This window comes from Neodiprion fabricii, chromosome 5 (genome assembly GCF_021155785.1).
Source record: "Neodiprion fabricii isolate iyNeoFabr1 chromosome 5, iyNeoFabr1.1, whole genome shotgun sequence".
In the NCBI taxonomy this organism is placed as follows: domain Eukaryota; kingdom Metazoa; phylum Arthropoda; class Insecta; order Hymenoptera; family Diprionidae; genus Neodiprion; species Neodiprion fabricii.
Genome location: NC_060243.1, coordinates 9,711,624 through 9,730,109, shown reverse-complemented (window position 1 = coordinate 9,730,109; position 18,486 = coordinate 9,711,624). Strand labels below are relative to the sequence as shown.

Sequence of the window (18,486 nt, the reverse complement as noted above, 5' to 3'; positions counted from 1 at the left end):
TCTTACGACCAACCTATTTTCAAATATTTCAACGTTCACACCCCGAACCGTATCGTACAACCAAAAGTGAAAGTACAAGAAGCAGAAGAGAAAAAAAAAAAAAAGAGCAGGAAGCGTCGAAGAAGAGAGCAAAAAGTTGTCTCGAAGAGGGATAAGGGAGAGAAGGGGGGGGGGGTAGCCCTTCGAACGAGGGGAAACGCTTTGGTCGATGCCACGCGCTGCACGGCGGTCGGGGCGCCAAGGCGCCGGTATTACGAAAAGGGTGCCAACCCCGGGGGTCCGCAGGGCCAGGAAAATGAGGGAGAGAAAAAGAGAGAGAGAGAGAGGAACCCTCCCTTGGAGATCCCCGCCCTTTTCGCCCCCAGCAGCGAGATCCGCGTTGCACAAGGGCCGAATTTATGCCGACTTAATAACCATTGGAATCGATAAGGGCTCGAGGCGCGGCTTTGCGCTATTTCGCACCGTTCGGGAGAGACGAGGAGGACGGGACGAGAGCACAACAGCGCCGGGATAAAACTCGAGCTGCAGGAGAGGCAACCACCCAAAACTTGTTACATTATGTGGCGTGGATAAAGCTGCCGTGGCCGTCGGGTTACTAAAGGCCGTTATACCCTGGCTGCTTACTAACACGCGTGAATAACAAATCCATGCAGTGTGCGTGATTTCTGACCGTGTGAATAGAGCCGTAGGTGTAATCCCGGTCAGCAGCTGCGTATCTCTATGATTTCGAATGGGGTCCGGTTAAGGAACAAACGGTGAAATTGCTCGCGCTTTTTCGAATTCGGATTGTATTTGCGCGATGGTAAAAAGTAAGACGGTGCAGTTACGGATATACGTCATCGAGGCAAGAATTGAAGCGAGAAATAAAATCAGGGAGTTTTATTCGTACATAGATGACTTGTAAAATTGCGGGTACCTACAATTGATATTTTTATACGATCTATTTTTTACACGTACGTCCGGGAAGGAAAATTAATGGAACTAATGAGATACAAATTTTTACGCTACTTGTCCTGATTTTATTTACATATGGATCTAATTAATAGATCGATAAAATTATATGTGATTAGATCATGTTGACCCTTAGAGTCAAACGTTCTTGTGCCTAGTCAACTTTTATTACACAATAAGATAGTATTCTGTGGTTTTTGGGATCGCTGATTACGAATCTGGAATTGAATTTCGAAAATTCAAGATGGCGAGTTCAATATGGCGGATGGAAATTACAGATTTGATCGAATGCGGTCAAAAAAACTCTACGCAGGAGTCTTCGGGGTCGCTGATTGGATTCGCCCTGCCGAATTTTCAAAATCTAATTTCAGATTCGTAATCAACGACCCCAAAAACCCCTAGATAGAGTTTTTTCTCCGGATTCGATCGAATTTGAAATTTTCGTCCGCCATATTGGATCCGCCATCTGGAATTTCTAGAATCCGATTTCAGATTCGTAATCAGCGACCCTAAAAGCTTTTAATTTATGCAAAACGTGTATATATGTTCAGAGGGATAACTTTCTCGGAAATAAATTATTCCTTCAATTTTCACGTTGTTTGCAATCAATTCGTTTCTAACAATAGTAATTTCCATCATATCGGAATAATCACTCTCGAGTAGTAAAAACCCGTTGATATACTATCAGAAATAGTAAAAATATGAAATATGTTGAAAGGTTCTCTGAATATACAAAAAAAATGGATATAGAATAGATGGTAAGAATACTTGCCACTACGACTCAAAGGATCAAGTGGAGACAAGATTTGAATCTAATTAGATCGGTTTAATTTTTCCCCGAGGAATTAATGGCAATTATTGTACTGGGTCATAAATTTCCGTCCAATTGCTATCGCAGATTTGTAAACATTTTTTTTCCCATTTTCAACTCTCTAATTCGCAGGGTAATTATATCCATTCTTTATCGTTGATCTCGACGAATGTGACTGACTTTTTTTAACCCGGTCGAAAATTGGATTCCTTTGAAGAGTGTTAACCAAGTATTAAAGTGGCAATCTCGAAGCGGTCGATCCACGATAAATATTAAATTCCGTGACATAAAAGGTGTCAGAAAATTGAAGATCAGCAAATCGTGTCGAGAGTTGCTGCCTGGATGATCGTTTGTTTCGAATACACCGTCGAGTAATTATAATACGACATAAAAACTTGACGACGAATCGCGTTATATCAGCCAATTCATTTCGCTAAAGTTACCGAGAACTCGATTTGCATGTATTGATTACAAACAACAACGACGTCTGTGACTCGGAATAAAAGAATGAAGAAACAAGCCTCGAGGTTGGCAAACTGGCGTGGTCCGAAATATTTCAAGCGTCTCCTGAATAAGTAAACTCGAGTTTGGATGTGTGCTCGAACATCTGAATCAGTCATGAGAAATACAGCCGACATCCGAGTATGTATAATATTGAATATACCTGTAAATGTTTAAAATCGACTACGGACGGCCGATTGGAGGCGGTAAAAATTTACGCTCGACAAAGCGATGCGATGGGGCTTCGACTCACGATCGGATCCTCGTCGTGGGGTTTCTTCGACGCGACCGATGCACAGTTTTTGCGTGTATTCTATGCATGTGGCACAGGCGCACACGTGAAATATTTCACGTCGAGTCACGGGGTGAAAAACTTTACAGTTTTCTAGTTTTTCGTCAATTTTTCCTCTCTCGTCGATGTAATATTTTCAAATTTCGAGTTTCTTCGACGCAATTCGCGTTGAAAACCTCGAATGGGTTCATTCGTATTTGGATATTTGATTTGCTTAACGAATGTTAACACTGTGAGAAGTGGACATAAATTTTTTTTCCAATTTTTCAAAGTCTAGAATACTTTACGCAAAAGTTGTTTGAAAAAAAAAAAAAAACTAGTCTTCGCAAGGAGGTTTAAAATTGAGAATTTGGTATCTGATTTACTCTGTCTCAATTCTTCATATGAATTGATACATACAATGAGATTCCTTGATTTTCACCATGAAGAGAGTTGAAAAACGATTAAACAAGTTCGCGGTTAAATTTGCGAAATTTGCACGTATCGTACGTAAGGAAGCACAAATTTTTTCAAGTTAAGTAAATTAGCCACTTTCGATTACCTTTTGTCACCTCGGTTGACAAACTAATTTCTAATCTTGTTTCAAGTGAATTGCACGTACATGTAAATGCAGATGTGTCTCAATTCTCCGAGACTTGAAGAATGAATACGTTTGTATATAATTTTATAATAATATACTGTATACTTATACAGTGAATCATTGCTCTTTGAAGATGGAAAATAACTTTTAAACAAGATCCGCAAGTTAATATATCAAAAACGTTTGTGTACATTTAGCCAAAGTGGGAAAGAAGAATTGGAGAAAAAAAAAAAAAAACACCACGAAACTTTACGAAATCTTCATCAATCTTCGAGCGCTTGGCTGCCTGTTGGAATAAACAAATAGAATAATAAAAGAACAAAGAAAAAAAAACCTCCACGAAGTAAAAGAAGAAAAAGCGATTTTCGGCAACAGTGTCACACTGTATCAAATCTGTCTCAAAAGTTAGATAATGGAAAGGATTTTTGTTGTTTAAAAACGGAAATGGAACTTCATTATAATAAAATATGCGCGATTTTAATGTTAATTTATTGAGATCGATCTTCGCTCGGTTCGCTTCTACGCAGTGGATGGGTATTGAAAGTTGTGTCTTAAAACTTATGTGCATTGTTTTCGGGAAGTTAGTTCTGCAACTAAGGCCAGTCCTTCATCGTTCGCGAAGGTAGCTTCAAAACTATTTGCCCTATTGCTAGATAAAGTTTGGGAATGAAATTCAACAACGTACCTAATCTGCCATTATCTGGTTCCAAAAGTAGACATATATAACGATATTTGCATTGAGAATTGTTTGAATTTTGTCTTTCGCAAGGTCAAAGATTTTTTCGGTTCTTTCATTGAACTGAAGATAGTTTTTTTCTCTCTATCGTATCAACCGACTCGACAAGCATATTAATGATAAATGAAATTACTAAAAAAAAAAAAAAAAAAAGAAAAAAGTAAATGCTAATAATATAAAAATATTCGTCAATAAATGAAAAGTATACATTTCCTGGAAGAAGTCTAGATGCGGTGGCTGAAGTATGTCCAGTGCAGATAGTACCTGAAACAGAACCAAAAAGATCAATCAATACTCCATCAGGGCGGTCAAAAAATCTTTTTTTGTTTTTTTAGAAAAAAAAAAAATGGTCCAGACTACTTCGCTGGAAATCCAGTTTCTCCTTTCCCAAATTCAATATAACAAATGAAACCACAAATTAAGGTATTTTCATCCGTCGCAAATTGGATACGAATATTTTGATCGTATGGTATTTGAAAATGACCGAATGAATTTTTGGCTGTCGATAATTTTTCCTCAATTTCTCAATATTGTCTGTCGTCGTAAAGATGCAACGTAGATGCCTGTGACGGTGGCACGTTGGCTTTTGTTTTCCGAAGTTTTGCGACGTGCGATATGTGCCAGTCTAGTGCTCGCAAGCACACGTCGAGTAACTCTGGTTAGGTTGCAAGTGGTTCGGGTACCCTGTGCAAACAGCGAGATCGCAAACGTAAGCTTTAATTACAGATTTCGTTGAGGAGGAGACGGGACTCCGCCTACAACAAAGGCACTAGCTAAAGTTTCAGAGATTTTCATCATCCACTACCGGTGCAGAAATCCTCAGACACACTTGAAAACCGACTCACGTCCCGTCGTTTTAAACGGCTCTGTGGGTTTTAGTCTAGTAAACGAGAAAAGCGCTGAACCACTGGCCCGGTTTTCCAGTCGTCATTGCTGGGTGAAAGAATCCGTTTTCTGTGATCAATATTTTGACTCAACGACTCGAGATGTAATTGAGGAATGACTGACGATTGGAATTCGATACCTGAGGTGGGCAATTGAAAAGGGAATTGGTGGAAAAAAGAGATACGATTAAACGACGAAAGAAAAAAAAAGATCTTTCAAAATCAGCGACGTGTTGTCAAATGTGGTTTTTTTTACGAGCGGGCGAGTGATGATAAATTTGTGAAAGTGTAACTTACATTTTCGTGTTTGAAGAAGCACAACATCTTCAACTCTCGAAACACTCGTTTACTGCTGACGAGGCTCTGAAAGACGTTCGGCAGTTTTTTAAGCGCCACTCGACGACCGTCCCTGGGATCTGTGACAGCCCTGAAAATGAAAATAAGATAAAAATATTTCTCAACGCTATACCAACAATCGTCAAAAAGTTATCGCAAAATTCGTACACGAGTTTGATTCGTTCGGTGAATTCAAAGAATATTACCAAGATTTCGTACCGAATGCGAGTAAAACTGTACAAAATTTTAAACAGTTAGTTCATTTGAATTGTTATCTAACGATAAGTCGAATAAATCACACTCTTTTCAAAATCCATTGAAGATCAAGAGTTCGCGACGTGACGTAGAGTCAAATTGGAAGGTCGTATCGAATTGCACAACGCGTCCTTGCTTCTCCTACATGCAAATTAATAAGTAACTGCGAAAGGCGCGACGTAGATATAAATATGTAAACGATTGGGTGTAAATTCGAGTAAAATATCTCGACGTCACCGCGTAGGCTGAATTGCGTAATCAACAGTAGAGCTTGTAACCAAAGAAGGAGGAAATCACACGTTGGTAACTAAGGTGTGCACGTGACAAATCGCGGACTTGATACAGTTAAGTTCCTTCTGTCTTCACCCTGCCTAAGCTTTGAAAGAAGCTTCCACGTGCCTACGAGACACGTGCGGAATCTTGAGAGGTTGACACATTGCAGGTAAGGAGATATCCGTTGGTAGAAAAATAGAAGTTTATCATCGACCAAAAGCTTTTCGAACACGGGACACTCGATTGAAAACGAGGAAGAAAAAAAAATAAATAAAAATAGGGTGGCAGAATCACCGGCAACGTTATTGGCGACAGTGACAGCGAACGCGATTGAAACCAACGTCTCTGTCAAGCGATAGAAATGAATCTGAGCAAATTTGAATAACCAAGCTAAAATGGTATCAACTACTTGCATAAAATGAAAAATAAATAAATAAAAATGGAAGAAACTCTGGTGGTTTTTATCAGAATTTAAAGTTTTCAAGCTCGTTAATTACATTCTCGCGTATCATGTGATACTTGAAATAGATTTTTATCGCAGACAAGATTGAAATCAGCAAAGCGCAATCTCGGTTGAAAACTAAGAACTTAAATATTCACTTTTTCTTTTTTCAAAAAAAATTTTCCGAACTGAACGATATTCAAATTGATGTATAAATGATAATCCTCTAAGTCGGTGTTTTTTTTCTTTTCTTTTTTTACAAGTGAATTAACAAAGCGTACGTTGAGCATAAAACTTAAATCACACTTATCGTCAACTTTATGAGGAAGTGGATTGATAAACCCACAGTTAAGATAGCAGCAATAATTAATCATGTGTTCCAAACTCCAGTTAGTCAGAATTCTATTGTTTGACGTGGTTTGAGCTTGCAGCCCAGCCCCTGGAAAACTGAGAAACCGATTTTAACCAGTCGACATTTTCACCGTCTCTCTTCTCCCGACTGCGACTATACATCGAACTAAAAAATATCGCATACGTACACCGTTGTAAATAATATATAGGGAGTTTGAAAGATAATGAACTGACGTTAAAATCAGCACGTTTTTAAATTCGATTTGCACTCATTAAAATTAAAATTGAATAAAAATTTTCCCGTCGCGATTCTCGTTAATATTCATGCCAAAAAAAGCACAAATTGAAAAGAAATTCCTCGTTACAATTAATTCAACAGTTATCCTGTGACTCGTACGAAAAATCTATTTCATTCGGAGAAATGTGAATCAGCTCAATAAACGAGGCTGAAGTTGGTAACGTAAGCGTAACGAAACATTATGGAAAAACTCATTACCGCGCAATTTTAGAATGACTTCCAAGAAGTCGTCGTTGCAAAATACGAGTATATTTTATTTATCACTGTTTACTAAATTTCAGACGTTCGCTAAAGTTGCGCAGTAACGATTTTACCGCGCATTTTTCCTAAACATGCATCGCTACAGTACCCTTACTAACTTCATCCTCATATTTATAGAAACTACGCTCAGCTTGGTTAAATTAACTAATATTTGATTCAATGAAACGAATATTTTGTAAGTTATAAGTAGTACAATAAGGAGAGTTCTGCGTACAGATCCCGATACCGACATCTTACCGACATTTTTAGACGCTTCAGAGCTCAGACACAAACTCTTTTTTCGGTAGCTGGTTATCCCCACTCTGGTCTACTTTATCGATCATCGGGAAAAAGGGTTTGTGTCTGAGCTTTGAAGCAGCTAAAAATGTCGGTAAGATGTCGGTATCGGGATCTGTACGCAGAACTCTCCTTATTATACTACCGTTATACAAAAGGTTAACGATTACTAAATCACTTGAACAGATAGATGAATTTTATAAATCAGCAGGGTTATACGCTGAGTCGATTAATTGATTAATCGGCCCTTACTTGAGTCGAAGCCTAACATAAATCGGTTAATCGCACAGAGCTATTAAATCACGCGTATACTTGAAATTTCAAATAAAATTCCGTGGGTATTTTCGTAACGTATTATCCTGATTTTCATCAAACAAAGCCTGGGCACTGTGATTTTGAGGAACTGCGAGTAACAGCTCGAGTTTTTTCTTTCATCCTACAATAATTTGCGCTGTATTGCTTAACTGGCGTCATGAATAATGGTAATAACATTGAGTAAGGATAGCAGTGACAGAGAAGTGGAGCTTTGATTAGTGTAAAACGAGGAACAGGTGATTCACTCTGTTCTATTAATCACCGTCGTCCCAGACAACGGTGTGCCTACTGAGAACTCTGGGATCTACCGCTAGGCGTTATCTCCGATTCATCCTTCACGCAGAAACGCGTGGGACTTAGGAAACTCGCCGAAACACATTTCGAAAATACGATGAAAATTTGCATGAGGAACGGAGCTTGACTGTCGTGTAATTTTTTTCGTTGAATCCAATCACATGCCTAAATTGTTTTAGAATATGGTTTAGAAATTTTATTGAAATTTTCGACAGTTTGAGATAAGTTTAAATAATGGCAAGAGAGTTCCGGAAATTAGTGAAAATTTATTTGAAATCAATCAAAATTTAGTCAGTTTTAGTGTATTTGATAATTACTTAAACATCACCACGTGAGTAATTAAGGTCATTTGTTTTATTTTTTTTTTTTAATTATTATTCATCGAATGGAATAAATATTTGACCTTACAACTATCTTAGGAAAATTTGGTACATTAGTTTCGTAACTTGTCCATAAGACAATCGCTTGTCATGTTTTTGTAATTCAATTTGACTGAATAAAAATCGTTTGGCGTTCTAATTTATTTTCACGAAGAAGCTTGCGGGTTGATTATACAGCGATTAATGCAGACGGTACGTGTATATCCGAAGAGAGAGCGTAGATACCTAGATTTTTTTACATTCAGCTAATTGCAAGTAACTAAGAATTTACCACTCGTACAGTCTGAACAAAAATGTATGGAAACCAGATGTTTTAAGACCGTACAACTCGAGCTAATCGACCCAAATTCAGTGAACGAGTATTTTTCTTCTTTGGTGCGAAAAATATTAACCCATCAATTCCAAGATTGAAAAAACTGATCACAGTATCACAGTTCATAGATTCCATGAGAAATCACAACAGGTGTACGAAAAAAAAAAAAAAAATCCGCCCAATTTCGATGTATACATATATCGTAAATTACTTTTCTCGTAAATAAATTCTCCAGAAATCCCTAAAATGGAATTTGTTGGTAAACAAAATAGAGCACGTAGAATTATTATCCATCTTGTGATATGTTGAAAGAGAAAAATAGATCAATGGCGTTATCCAAATCTATTTTAGGGGATTTTCGAAGAATTCGTTTAAAATTGGAAGTAACGTTAACTTTTCGTGATTGAATAAACTGAATATCTTTATTTTTTTTTTTTTTTTTTGTTGAAATAAATCATGCTTTGATGCTATTTATAATCGTGAACGACAATCTATACATACATCATGAGCTTTTTCATCGAATTTTCCATATTTCCAGTGTTTCCCGTGCTGAGAGAATATCTCTTTTAACGAATTTGTCTCGATTGACGTTAACCGCGCCTTTCAAACTTCCGCTTTATTGCCGAGACTGTACCCAGTGATACATCCTTAAAGTAAGACATATTACGTAGGCATACGAACGATTTGAGAGGAGAACGCTCGGAATTCGGCAAAACTTTCTGCATACAACATCGTAAGTGCACCTATACATATATGTAAGGCCCGTTATATGCCTGATAGGAAAGTATTCGCGTGAGTGTAATTTTTAAATCACAGCTCGATAATTTTCGTTAAATTTTTGGTACGAGAGATTCCGCGATGACGACGTTGACCCAAATCCATGCGCGAATTTCTTAATTATTCAAATCGCAATTAAGACGTAATCGATATATATATATATATATATATATATATATATATATATATATATATACATGTATATACATAATGCAAACCTGAGTGCCGGTATATAACTTTAAAAGTATAATATATAGTAAATATATTGTATTTATGTATACGTGTCCACGCCCTAGATTCTGCGCACAGGTCAATGAATATATATATATATACCTAGAGACAATCAAATTGCTCTTTCTGTACGGTTAAGGCAACGTACAGTAATTAATACAGTCACGTTTGTTGCTTCCGTCGTACAACAACAACATTGAAAAAATATCAACGCAGTCGGTCGTTCGATTAAAAGCTTCAACAGTTACGAAGCGTGGGTGAAACCGGTGAAACTTTCTAAATAAATTTTCAACAGAGATTTGGAATTTTTGTCTCAAACGTAGTTTTCTCTCGCTAAGCATTAGCTTGGAGTGATTTTTAATCGGTAGTTAAAAAAGACTTGTTTCAAACTTCGACGATTATACATAAAAAAAAAAAAAATATACCTAAAATTTATATATTCAATCAAAACAGTGGACGTCAAACTCAAATATTTTCTTACCACTGATTGAAAATAACGAATAATCTGAACGTCGGAAGATAAAACTTCGGGGAAATATTATTACTATTATAATCGTGAGAAAGAATCTGAAAAGAAATTGGTAAAATCATCTGGTTTCATTATTTTTCAAGATTGAGAACACCTTTGACGAATGTAATGAAAAAATTTTTAAAAAATACTTCTATAATTATCGGTTAACAAGGAAATTCCCACGGCAAATGTGACTATTGGTTTTGTTTTTAAAAAACCAAATCTAAATAATATGAGAAACATTTTAATACACCGAATCTGATAAACGTTAGAGAGCAAAAGTAAATGGCGACACTTTTGGTTGTCACACAATTTCAATTTCTATACTAAATGTTGAAACGACAGTATTCTTTTTGTCCAGGCATAGGCGTCTTCACATTTGAGCCGTTGGAGTATCTTTGTTCCATACCGACGGAAGAATAAAACTTGATATTAAGACAGTTATAAAGACTACGTAGTCGACGTAATATGTGTGCCACGACCTGAATAACCATTTCTCACCGTGCGAAGGTTCTTCTTCGTCTTAGTCGATAAACTGCGTTTATTATATTTAAAAAGTACGTCCGCGTGATACAAATAAAACTGTATCCTGCAGTTAAACGCGAAAATTAACTAACCTGAATTTATCATAAAAATGAAGAATAAACACATTTTGACTCACTCTCACTTGCTGTTTATCAATGAACTGAAAATTTCTTTAAATCCCAAAATTTGAACACATATGACAGAGACTGTTTTTGTTCAACCGTAAGTTTTTATTCGTTTATTCACTAAACAATTTAATTGTCCTTCTAAATCGACCGCGATCAGCGAACATTGTAATGAAAATTATACAGACACTGAAAATCATCCTCCAGTGAACGATTGCAAAATAAAACTTTCTCCCTCTCTCTCTCTCTCTCACTTTTTCTTCAGTCATGGTTACCTAGACGAAACTATTTAAAACCTGCATCATTCCAAAATCATCGCCTCTTTCCAGGTTCATTCCCGCAAATACTGTTGTGCTTGTTATTTTTACATAAATGTTAAGTTAAATTAAATATGAAACCATACATAGTACAACACACAGATAAAGTTTATAAAAATTAACCAAAGAAGAATATAGTACAGAAAAATTAAACTTCGTTTCTTTCTTCAAAATTGTATTCTCCGCTTGGATTCTACGACTTGTAATAAGATAAGCTTGAATAAAATTCACTGTTCAAATCGAAAATGTTCATTAATTTGTGTAACATTTCTATTGACGGACAGATTTATTATTATAATTGTGTGTGTGTGTTTTTTTTTTTTTTTTTTGTTTTAAATCACTGTATTATTTTCCTTTCCAAACACGGGGGAAAAATGTAAATTATTCAGTCACTTTCCAACGGTACTCAAAGAACTTAAATTCGTTTCCTAAACGTTTCCACAACACGGATATCTTCTCTCGTATCGCACCTGTTGGTACTATTCGGGACAATTCGTAGATAGACTAACGTGAGTAATAAGAGTATTGTAATGAACAGTGATCAACGTGCGGCGGTTCTTATAGTGTGATTTATTTTTTTTTTTTTATTTTTATTATTTTTATTTTTTTTTTCTTAATACACTGACAAGAAGCCTGGTCGGCTAGTCGGTTGGCCAGCTGCGAGAAAATCACCTGCACCACACCTGTCACCTGTTCAAAGGCACACGCCACGCGTTTCATCTTTAAGAACATACCATACAATTAAATAAACGTACCTACAAACATCGATGATTCGATTATACGTTTACAATTCACACTCTGCCAGAGGTACTATTGAAGATTAATTTTCACCTAAGCAGTGATAGTTGATTGTTATGACAGGAAGTCAACATTGTCGATATATTGTCAATTTTAATTCAGAGGCTCGTTCACGAGTTAGTCAATTTTTTTTCGAATCCACTTATCAGACTTCGATTTTCGATCATTGATTATTATAATTCTCGATTGTTTGATTTTACCATTTCCAGACTCTTTTCACTGCGCCTGAAACATCCTTAAAATGATACTACATTCCGTTTATGTCAAACATGCAGTTTTTGGCTACACGAGCAAAAAAAAAAAAAATTAGACGACCTAGTCCGATTTGCACTGAGAAGAAAACTGTGTTTTGTTTTTACAAGCGAATCTACGTAATACTTGTTCTCCTGATACTTTTCATCCGATCAATAATTTGTTTGATTCAAAGAAGACGTACCTGAATCTAATAAATTTATCACGAGCAAGACAATGGTTGTTTGATTCAATTATTTTATTTATTCTCTTTTCTAATACCAAATAAATATTGACTGAGAAATAGTCAAATAATTGAAACGTTTTTAATACAAAAATATTTACCTGGTTCAAATGAAAAATGTACAATTTGGGTAAATTTTACTCGAATAAAGTAATTATTTTGGGTACTCAAAGCACCTCACATTATTCGCATAACCCTTAACCAACATTTACTTGTTGTTAGAAAAAAAAAATTGAATCAACCAACCATTGCATTGATCTTAGTATCGTTAATCTAAAATAAAGAAAAAAAAAAAAAACTCGGAGACAACATGCAAGTAAACATATTTACTTTTCTAAAAGCATTTTTTATTTTCAATATACATTAGCGCAAAATATATAAGCGATGATCAGAAACTCGGCGAGTTTGTCCTTGTTAGGATACAAATACACACACCCGTAAACTAGTTAGCCAAAAGTTAGGTTAAAGCTTATCCGTGTAAATACCCGAGAGCACTTATACCGATGCCAAAATCCATTAATCGATAGGGTGACAAAACCGCGCGGTATTTTATACCAAGTATAATATATTACGTATTATACATATAAATTTCCTGGCACTCGAAGCATCCTTGATACCGGGACTGAACGGACTGTAGTAAGAAATATTTTTCTCGTCGTTCCAGCTCTCAGACGGCGTGATAAATCTACGCGAAAATAGGGGCGCAAGCTATACGAACGTAAGAAGAAAAGAAAGAGAAACATAAAACTACGTCACTAACTACAATCGTCGGTAAAAACGGGAACGAAAATATCCGTCCGGTCTGCCTCACCGCAATTTTTCAACCACCCAAAATTCGTAGTCGTTCTTTCTCTATACTTCCGGTTCCTCTTTTTCCTCTTAATTTTACCCGAGCACGCACGAAGCCCAATCAGGCAGCCATTTCAAACGACCCACATCCTAGCTGAGTAAAATTATTCCGGAAGCCCGGGACATGCAAGGCCATAAGGTCGGGAGTAGTTGTTTGAAATGACACTTCAGATCTTACCTTGATCAGGGTTTGGAAAATTTAACGATAAGCGCGACTCGACAGCAACGATTTCGAGAAATCGATGACCGATGTCGGTACGTGATGGAGTGCCTGTAATTCGTGATTGCACAAATATTTACCCCGTGACGAGCGAGTGATGAACAGATGATGAACGAAGCATGGTTTACAACAAAGTCGCGTTAACAAAGGCAATGAAGCAATTTCAGTATTTTTCGACCCTCGTTATTATCCATGCTGCATTGGAGTTGGCACGCTGTTTCACGTTTGCTTGTTTATCATATCGAAACTCGAAAAGACAGATTGCGACGTGCGGTTATATCTGTATCTGGGTCGGAAGTACGACCTGCCCTTTGCTCTTTTTACTCTTGGTTATTTACTCAGGGCGGGTACCAGATAAGGTTTTACCCTGCCAAGTTGTTCACGGGGTGGTGGAGAGTCGGGAGAAGAAGTCACTAATTGAAACGCCGCCGAAACCTCACCCACTTTTCTCTCTACCCGTCAGAGTGAGCTGCCTCAAAGCAATCGCGAAGCAAAAAGGTGACCAAGAAATCGTTCCGCTATTCGCGATGCTTGGTACAGAGTGATTCCACGGATAACTTGGTTCAAGGATTTTACCAAGACTTCCGACACGGTGATAAGTTTGATAAAACAAAAAAATTCAACCATAACTCGGCGTACGTCAGTAATACCGATAAAAATGATATGGCGGAATTGTGCACTTGACAGGATTCCAAAATTCATTGAAACAAAGGCAACACAGAAATATTCAATGTTGATTCGATCATTGGGGTTAACTGCGTTCAATGATGAATCAACGCCGTATTTCGCTGCTTGTCACAATAGAAACTGGCGCCACCTGAGCTGCATATTTGACATACCGGGACAATCTCTTGAAAGTTGAAAATCGACCGCGCATGCGCGAGTTTTATCGGCTGGCCATCCCGAGTTTCAGCTGTCAAACTGTTTCTGCCGGCGATGTAGTTGATAGGAATTTTCGAGGTTAGAATCTCAAATAATTGAGGTGGTAACGCGGAAAGGTTTCGGGAAGCATTTGTTATTGGGATCGGAAAGTTGATTCTTCAAAGCACGGTCGGAACTTAATGCTTATGCTCTTTGAAAATTCAAACGTACACATTTTGCGTACGTTGGCTCGCCTGCATCGCAGACAAGAATATCGCTGCGGGAAGATTTCTCCGACCAATGAGATTGAATTATTTGGCGCATGCGCGGTTGATTTTCAAGTTTCAAGAGATTGTCCCGGTACAGTTTGGACACGTGTGCCGGATGAACAACTGCAGCGATAGACGCGGCAATGGTAATTCTGTATGTGCACGTATGGTATAAGTATGGTGCTGTATACGGTATAGTCCCAGTAGATGAAAGAGCGAAGAAGACAGAGAGAAAGGAAGGGGAGAGGAAACATGATAGAGGGAGAGGACACGCTGGATACGAGGCAGCCGGCACGTACGGCATCTAAATGAGAACTGGAAGTGAACTTCTGCCTCCATCCGTATTCTGGCTCCCTTCGCTGGGTCATCGATCGTCTACCCCTTGACTTGACATTTCGAAGATATTGGAAATAATTGATAGTCATAGTATTTGCGTGTGTTGGAAAGTCAGCTTGAATCCTTACCCCAATTGAAACAACCTTTGCATATCAGATAGGAAATTCGGAGATTGGTCGATACTACTTTTTTGGACAATATGTAACCTGTAATTTCTTGTGTACAGATCGAATTCTCAATTTTTGGAATTTTTTATTACCGATTTCCCATCGTCACGTGATTTGAATGGATCCTCGTTTAAAACGCGAAAACGTTTTTCAGGTTTATCGATGCAACAGAGACAAGGTTGCTTCACTGGAGTGCATTTCTACCTTACAAAACACTCTTTGAAGGTTATTCCGTTACAGAGTTTGGACCGTGGGTCGGAAAGCAATAATCAGTTTGAACCGACAAGCATTGTTTCATCGACTCTGGTTTTGGAATGTTTTTTGTTCCACTCACTTCGAATTTACACAACCATAATGATTTCCCGCGAAAAGATTGACTGCCGAAAGAGTTGAACAATCTTTAACCTAATTTGATCTCGAATTCAATTTTGCGAGATCATACATGGGATCGTACAAGTGAAATGATTACACAACATATTCGAACACCCTGTAGAATCAAGATTCGATCTAATGTATTAAACATAAGTACATGTAAAAACACTTCAAACTGTTTATAAATTTTCAACATCTTCTTCAAATCCCGAACTCTGCTTTCTCGTAATTATTTTACCACCATGATTGAAATCGAAAACATTAGTAGTGACGACTAGACAAACTAGTCGTCGAGCGATACTCGAACTGGAGAAAATACATTTGATCGGATAAGCAGATTACGTGACCTACCAAAACTAGTGTTGGGTTATGTTGAATTATTTACAGACAACCTATGTGGGTATAGAATTCCCGGTGACCTATGCATGCAGTATTTCGCGTCATTATCTGAAGCCCGAGACGTTTCGTCTGCAGTCAAGATGCCTAGACCAAGTCTGCCAGCACATTCCTAGACGTGGGTAGCGCCTCCCTTCTCGTTATTTCACATCGATTCGCCAATTTTGTCCTACCGAACTCAAAATCAGGGGATTGAACGACCAAATTTCACGAAAAAAAGGTTATCTATTATCATTTGAACGAATAAACTTAAACCGTCTCACAAAAATTTAAACTCATATCGCTCAGCGATCGTTTTGAATGATTTGGCCTGCCGGATCTTCGATGGATCTCTGCGATTTTGCAAATGAAAAAGGAATGTCTTTCCTTTTTCCGTCAGATTTAACAGCTGCTAAGATAACAATTAATCAACTCGTATAATTGTATGACATTTTTATAGTTTCTTAACATGTTAAAGTAAATTTAAACATTCTTTCAACTTGAAACACAGAGTTAAGTGCAGATGCTGACATGAACTTTAAAATGATCTGAAAAAGTAAAATCGATATTATTATAAAAAACGCAAACTACTTTTGCTAATGTTTCACGCAACTACTGATCGTCTACAACTGATGATGCATAGACTGGCTCCAATTGAACTTTTTAGGCTGTAAAAATTGCACAAGTTCATTCATTCGTCATACTCTCCATTAACGAGGTCAAACATAATGATTCCAGTGTCATAAATAATTAGCATTCACTTGCAGTCGCTACGCGAAATTAACCACGACGGTGAAACGTCCACGCAACAACGGTGCTATGAAAAATTAAATCCCGGAGTCTGATCGCATATCTTTTAACGAGCGAGTATGATTCAATTGACAATTCACCATGAAACATTAAATCGTGTTTTCCGTATTCCGGTGAAACCGAAGAACTACGAAAAAATTGACCGAAAATTATCGAATTATTCTTTCCATGTCATTGATAGACTCGGCTGACTGATTTCCAACTATTCCCGAATTTCCCTAAACTGCGACAAGCTAACAACAGGCACTGATTTTATCGGTGGCAATCTTTAAAGGACATTTTCACTATCGCACGTGTCAGTCGACCAGTTATGACCAAATGACGCGTTATTTCTCAGGTCAAGTATCCGTACTGGTCATCAGACGGCTGTCTAACTACTGTTAAATAGTTAGCCAGTGGCCCGGTCAACTCGGTTAGTTAGGTCATTCGAAAACTTGTTAGCTTAATTAGTTGGCCGTGGACAAATAATATCGTGATTTGCACTAGCGTTCCATGACCCAAATGGAATTGTGTCAACAAATAGAGAAGCTAAAAGTTTAATGAAGATTTAAATTTTTGTCCAACTGCATGATGTTTACAAGGAGAACATAATCCGGGAGAAAAGATGAACGGAGATAAAGGAACAGATACTGGGAGTACGACAGAAAGTTTTCTTTACACACGTCCAGGTACGATACCAGAAGTGATACATTACCCAATTCGACTGATTACGAGAAACGTTACATCGAAATCAGGATAACCTGACGATATACGTACCTGAAACAGAAAAATAAAAAGCTCGTTAGGAACTGTTGGAAACAAAGTAGTTTCAAATGATAAACAAAACTTTTGACGAACACTTTGGGCTGTGCATTAATCCGCGACGGAAAAAAGATAGGGTACCACACGAATTTAACCCAACAAAATATCTGAGCAAATTTTGTGGCTCGTATTCTGTTTTGTCGCAATTTTGTTCTAATAGTGAGAAACAAACGAGAAGTAAAACAGTGAACGATTGATACTCTGGTGCATCACTTTGATAACCGGGGATATCGGGAAAAAATTTTTTGCATTCAATGATTGATTGAACGGTATTGCTTGAGTTCAAAGTCTTCTTACAAGGAACATCAGTTTGGTGCCCCCTCCGATTTCGTAGCAAGTCAGGTACGTTGTAGAACATTGTAAACTAAAAGACGGGCATTTTTTTCGTTGGCGGGAAAATGATTTAAAAGGGATGAAAGCGCCTCCAAAAGATGGGCACCTAGTGAAATGATTTCTCAGTTTTGGATAAAGCGCTTGAGGTGTTCGAATGAAACGTATCAAGAAATTACTTCCGTTGGGTATCCACCTTTGGCGGGGATCGTTTTCATCCATTTCGACAGTTTTTCCACCGATACAAAAAAAAAATTGTCTTTCAATTTTCAATGTTTCACATCGTATGTGAGTTGCAAAGAATTCGAATGGGTTCACCAAACTGGTGTTCCTTGTTAGTAAAATTCCGAGAAGCATAATTCCTTACAATTTATAATTCGTTCTGTAACTACTACTCAATATAAAGAGTATATTTCTGGGACTTTCCGATGTCTGAAGAAGCGCATTGTTAGTTCAGGTGAAAATAAAAAATTTTGGTAACAGCGTGGGAATAACATTGTGAAGAAAATGATAACAGACCAAATGAAACTTGAATTAAATAAAATAAATGCCAACTTTTAGCTCGACTATATTTTTCCAATACTGAGTATAAATATTGAAAAATTTTACAAATTGTATTTCAACAATAATCGTTCATCGGCAACGAAACTGCCTAGTTTGTTTTCGAAATTCGTCTTCATTTCAAAATTCCCGAATACCCCTGTGCACGAAATTCCGCGCCCTGAGAAAATTTTCATTTGTTACAGTAACTAGAAAAATTCAGTAAAACAGGTATCGTTATAAACAAC

General features: G+C 37.3%; 1 protein-coding gene across 3 annotated transcripts in view; it reads right to left on the bottom strand.

Moving 5' to 3' along the window:
- LOC124182073 (serine/threonine-protein kinase NLK) overlaps window positions 1–18,486 on the bottom strand; it is a 137,939-nt gene that overhangs the window by 44,412 nt on the left and 75,041 nt on the right. For all 3 annotated transcript variants that reach the window (XR_006870683.1, XR_006870684.1, XM_046568869.1), the window contains exons 2-3: window positions 5,053–5,182; window positions 4,080–4,135 (exon numbers count right to left, since the gene is read on the bottom strand). Coding sequence is in view for 1 of the 3 variants with exons in the window: in XM_046568869.1 (XP_046424825.1) it covers window positions 4,080–4,135; window positions 5,053–5,182 (186 nt within the window). In the remaining 2 variants the exon portion in view is untranslated. The remainder of the gene's footprint in view (window positions 1–4,079; window positions 4,136–5,052; window positions 5,183–18,486) is intronic.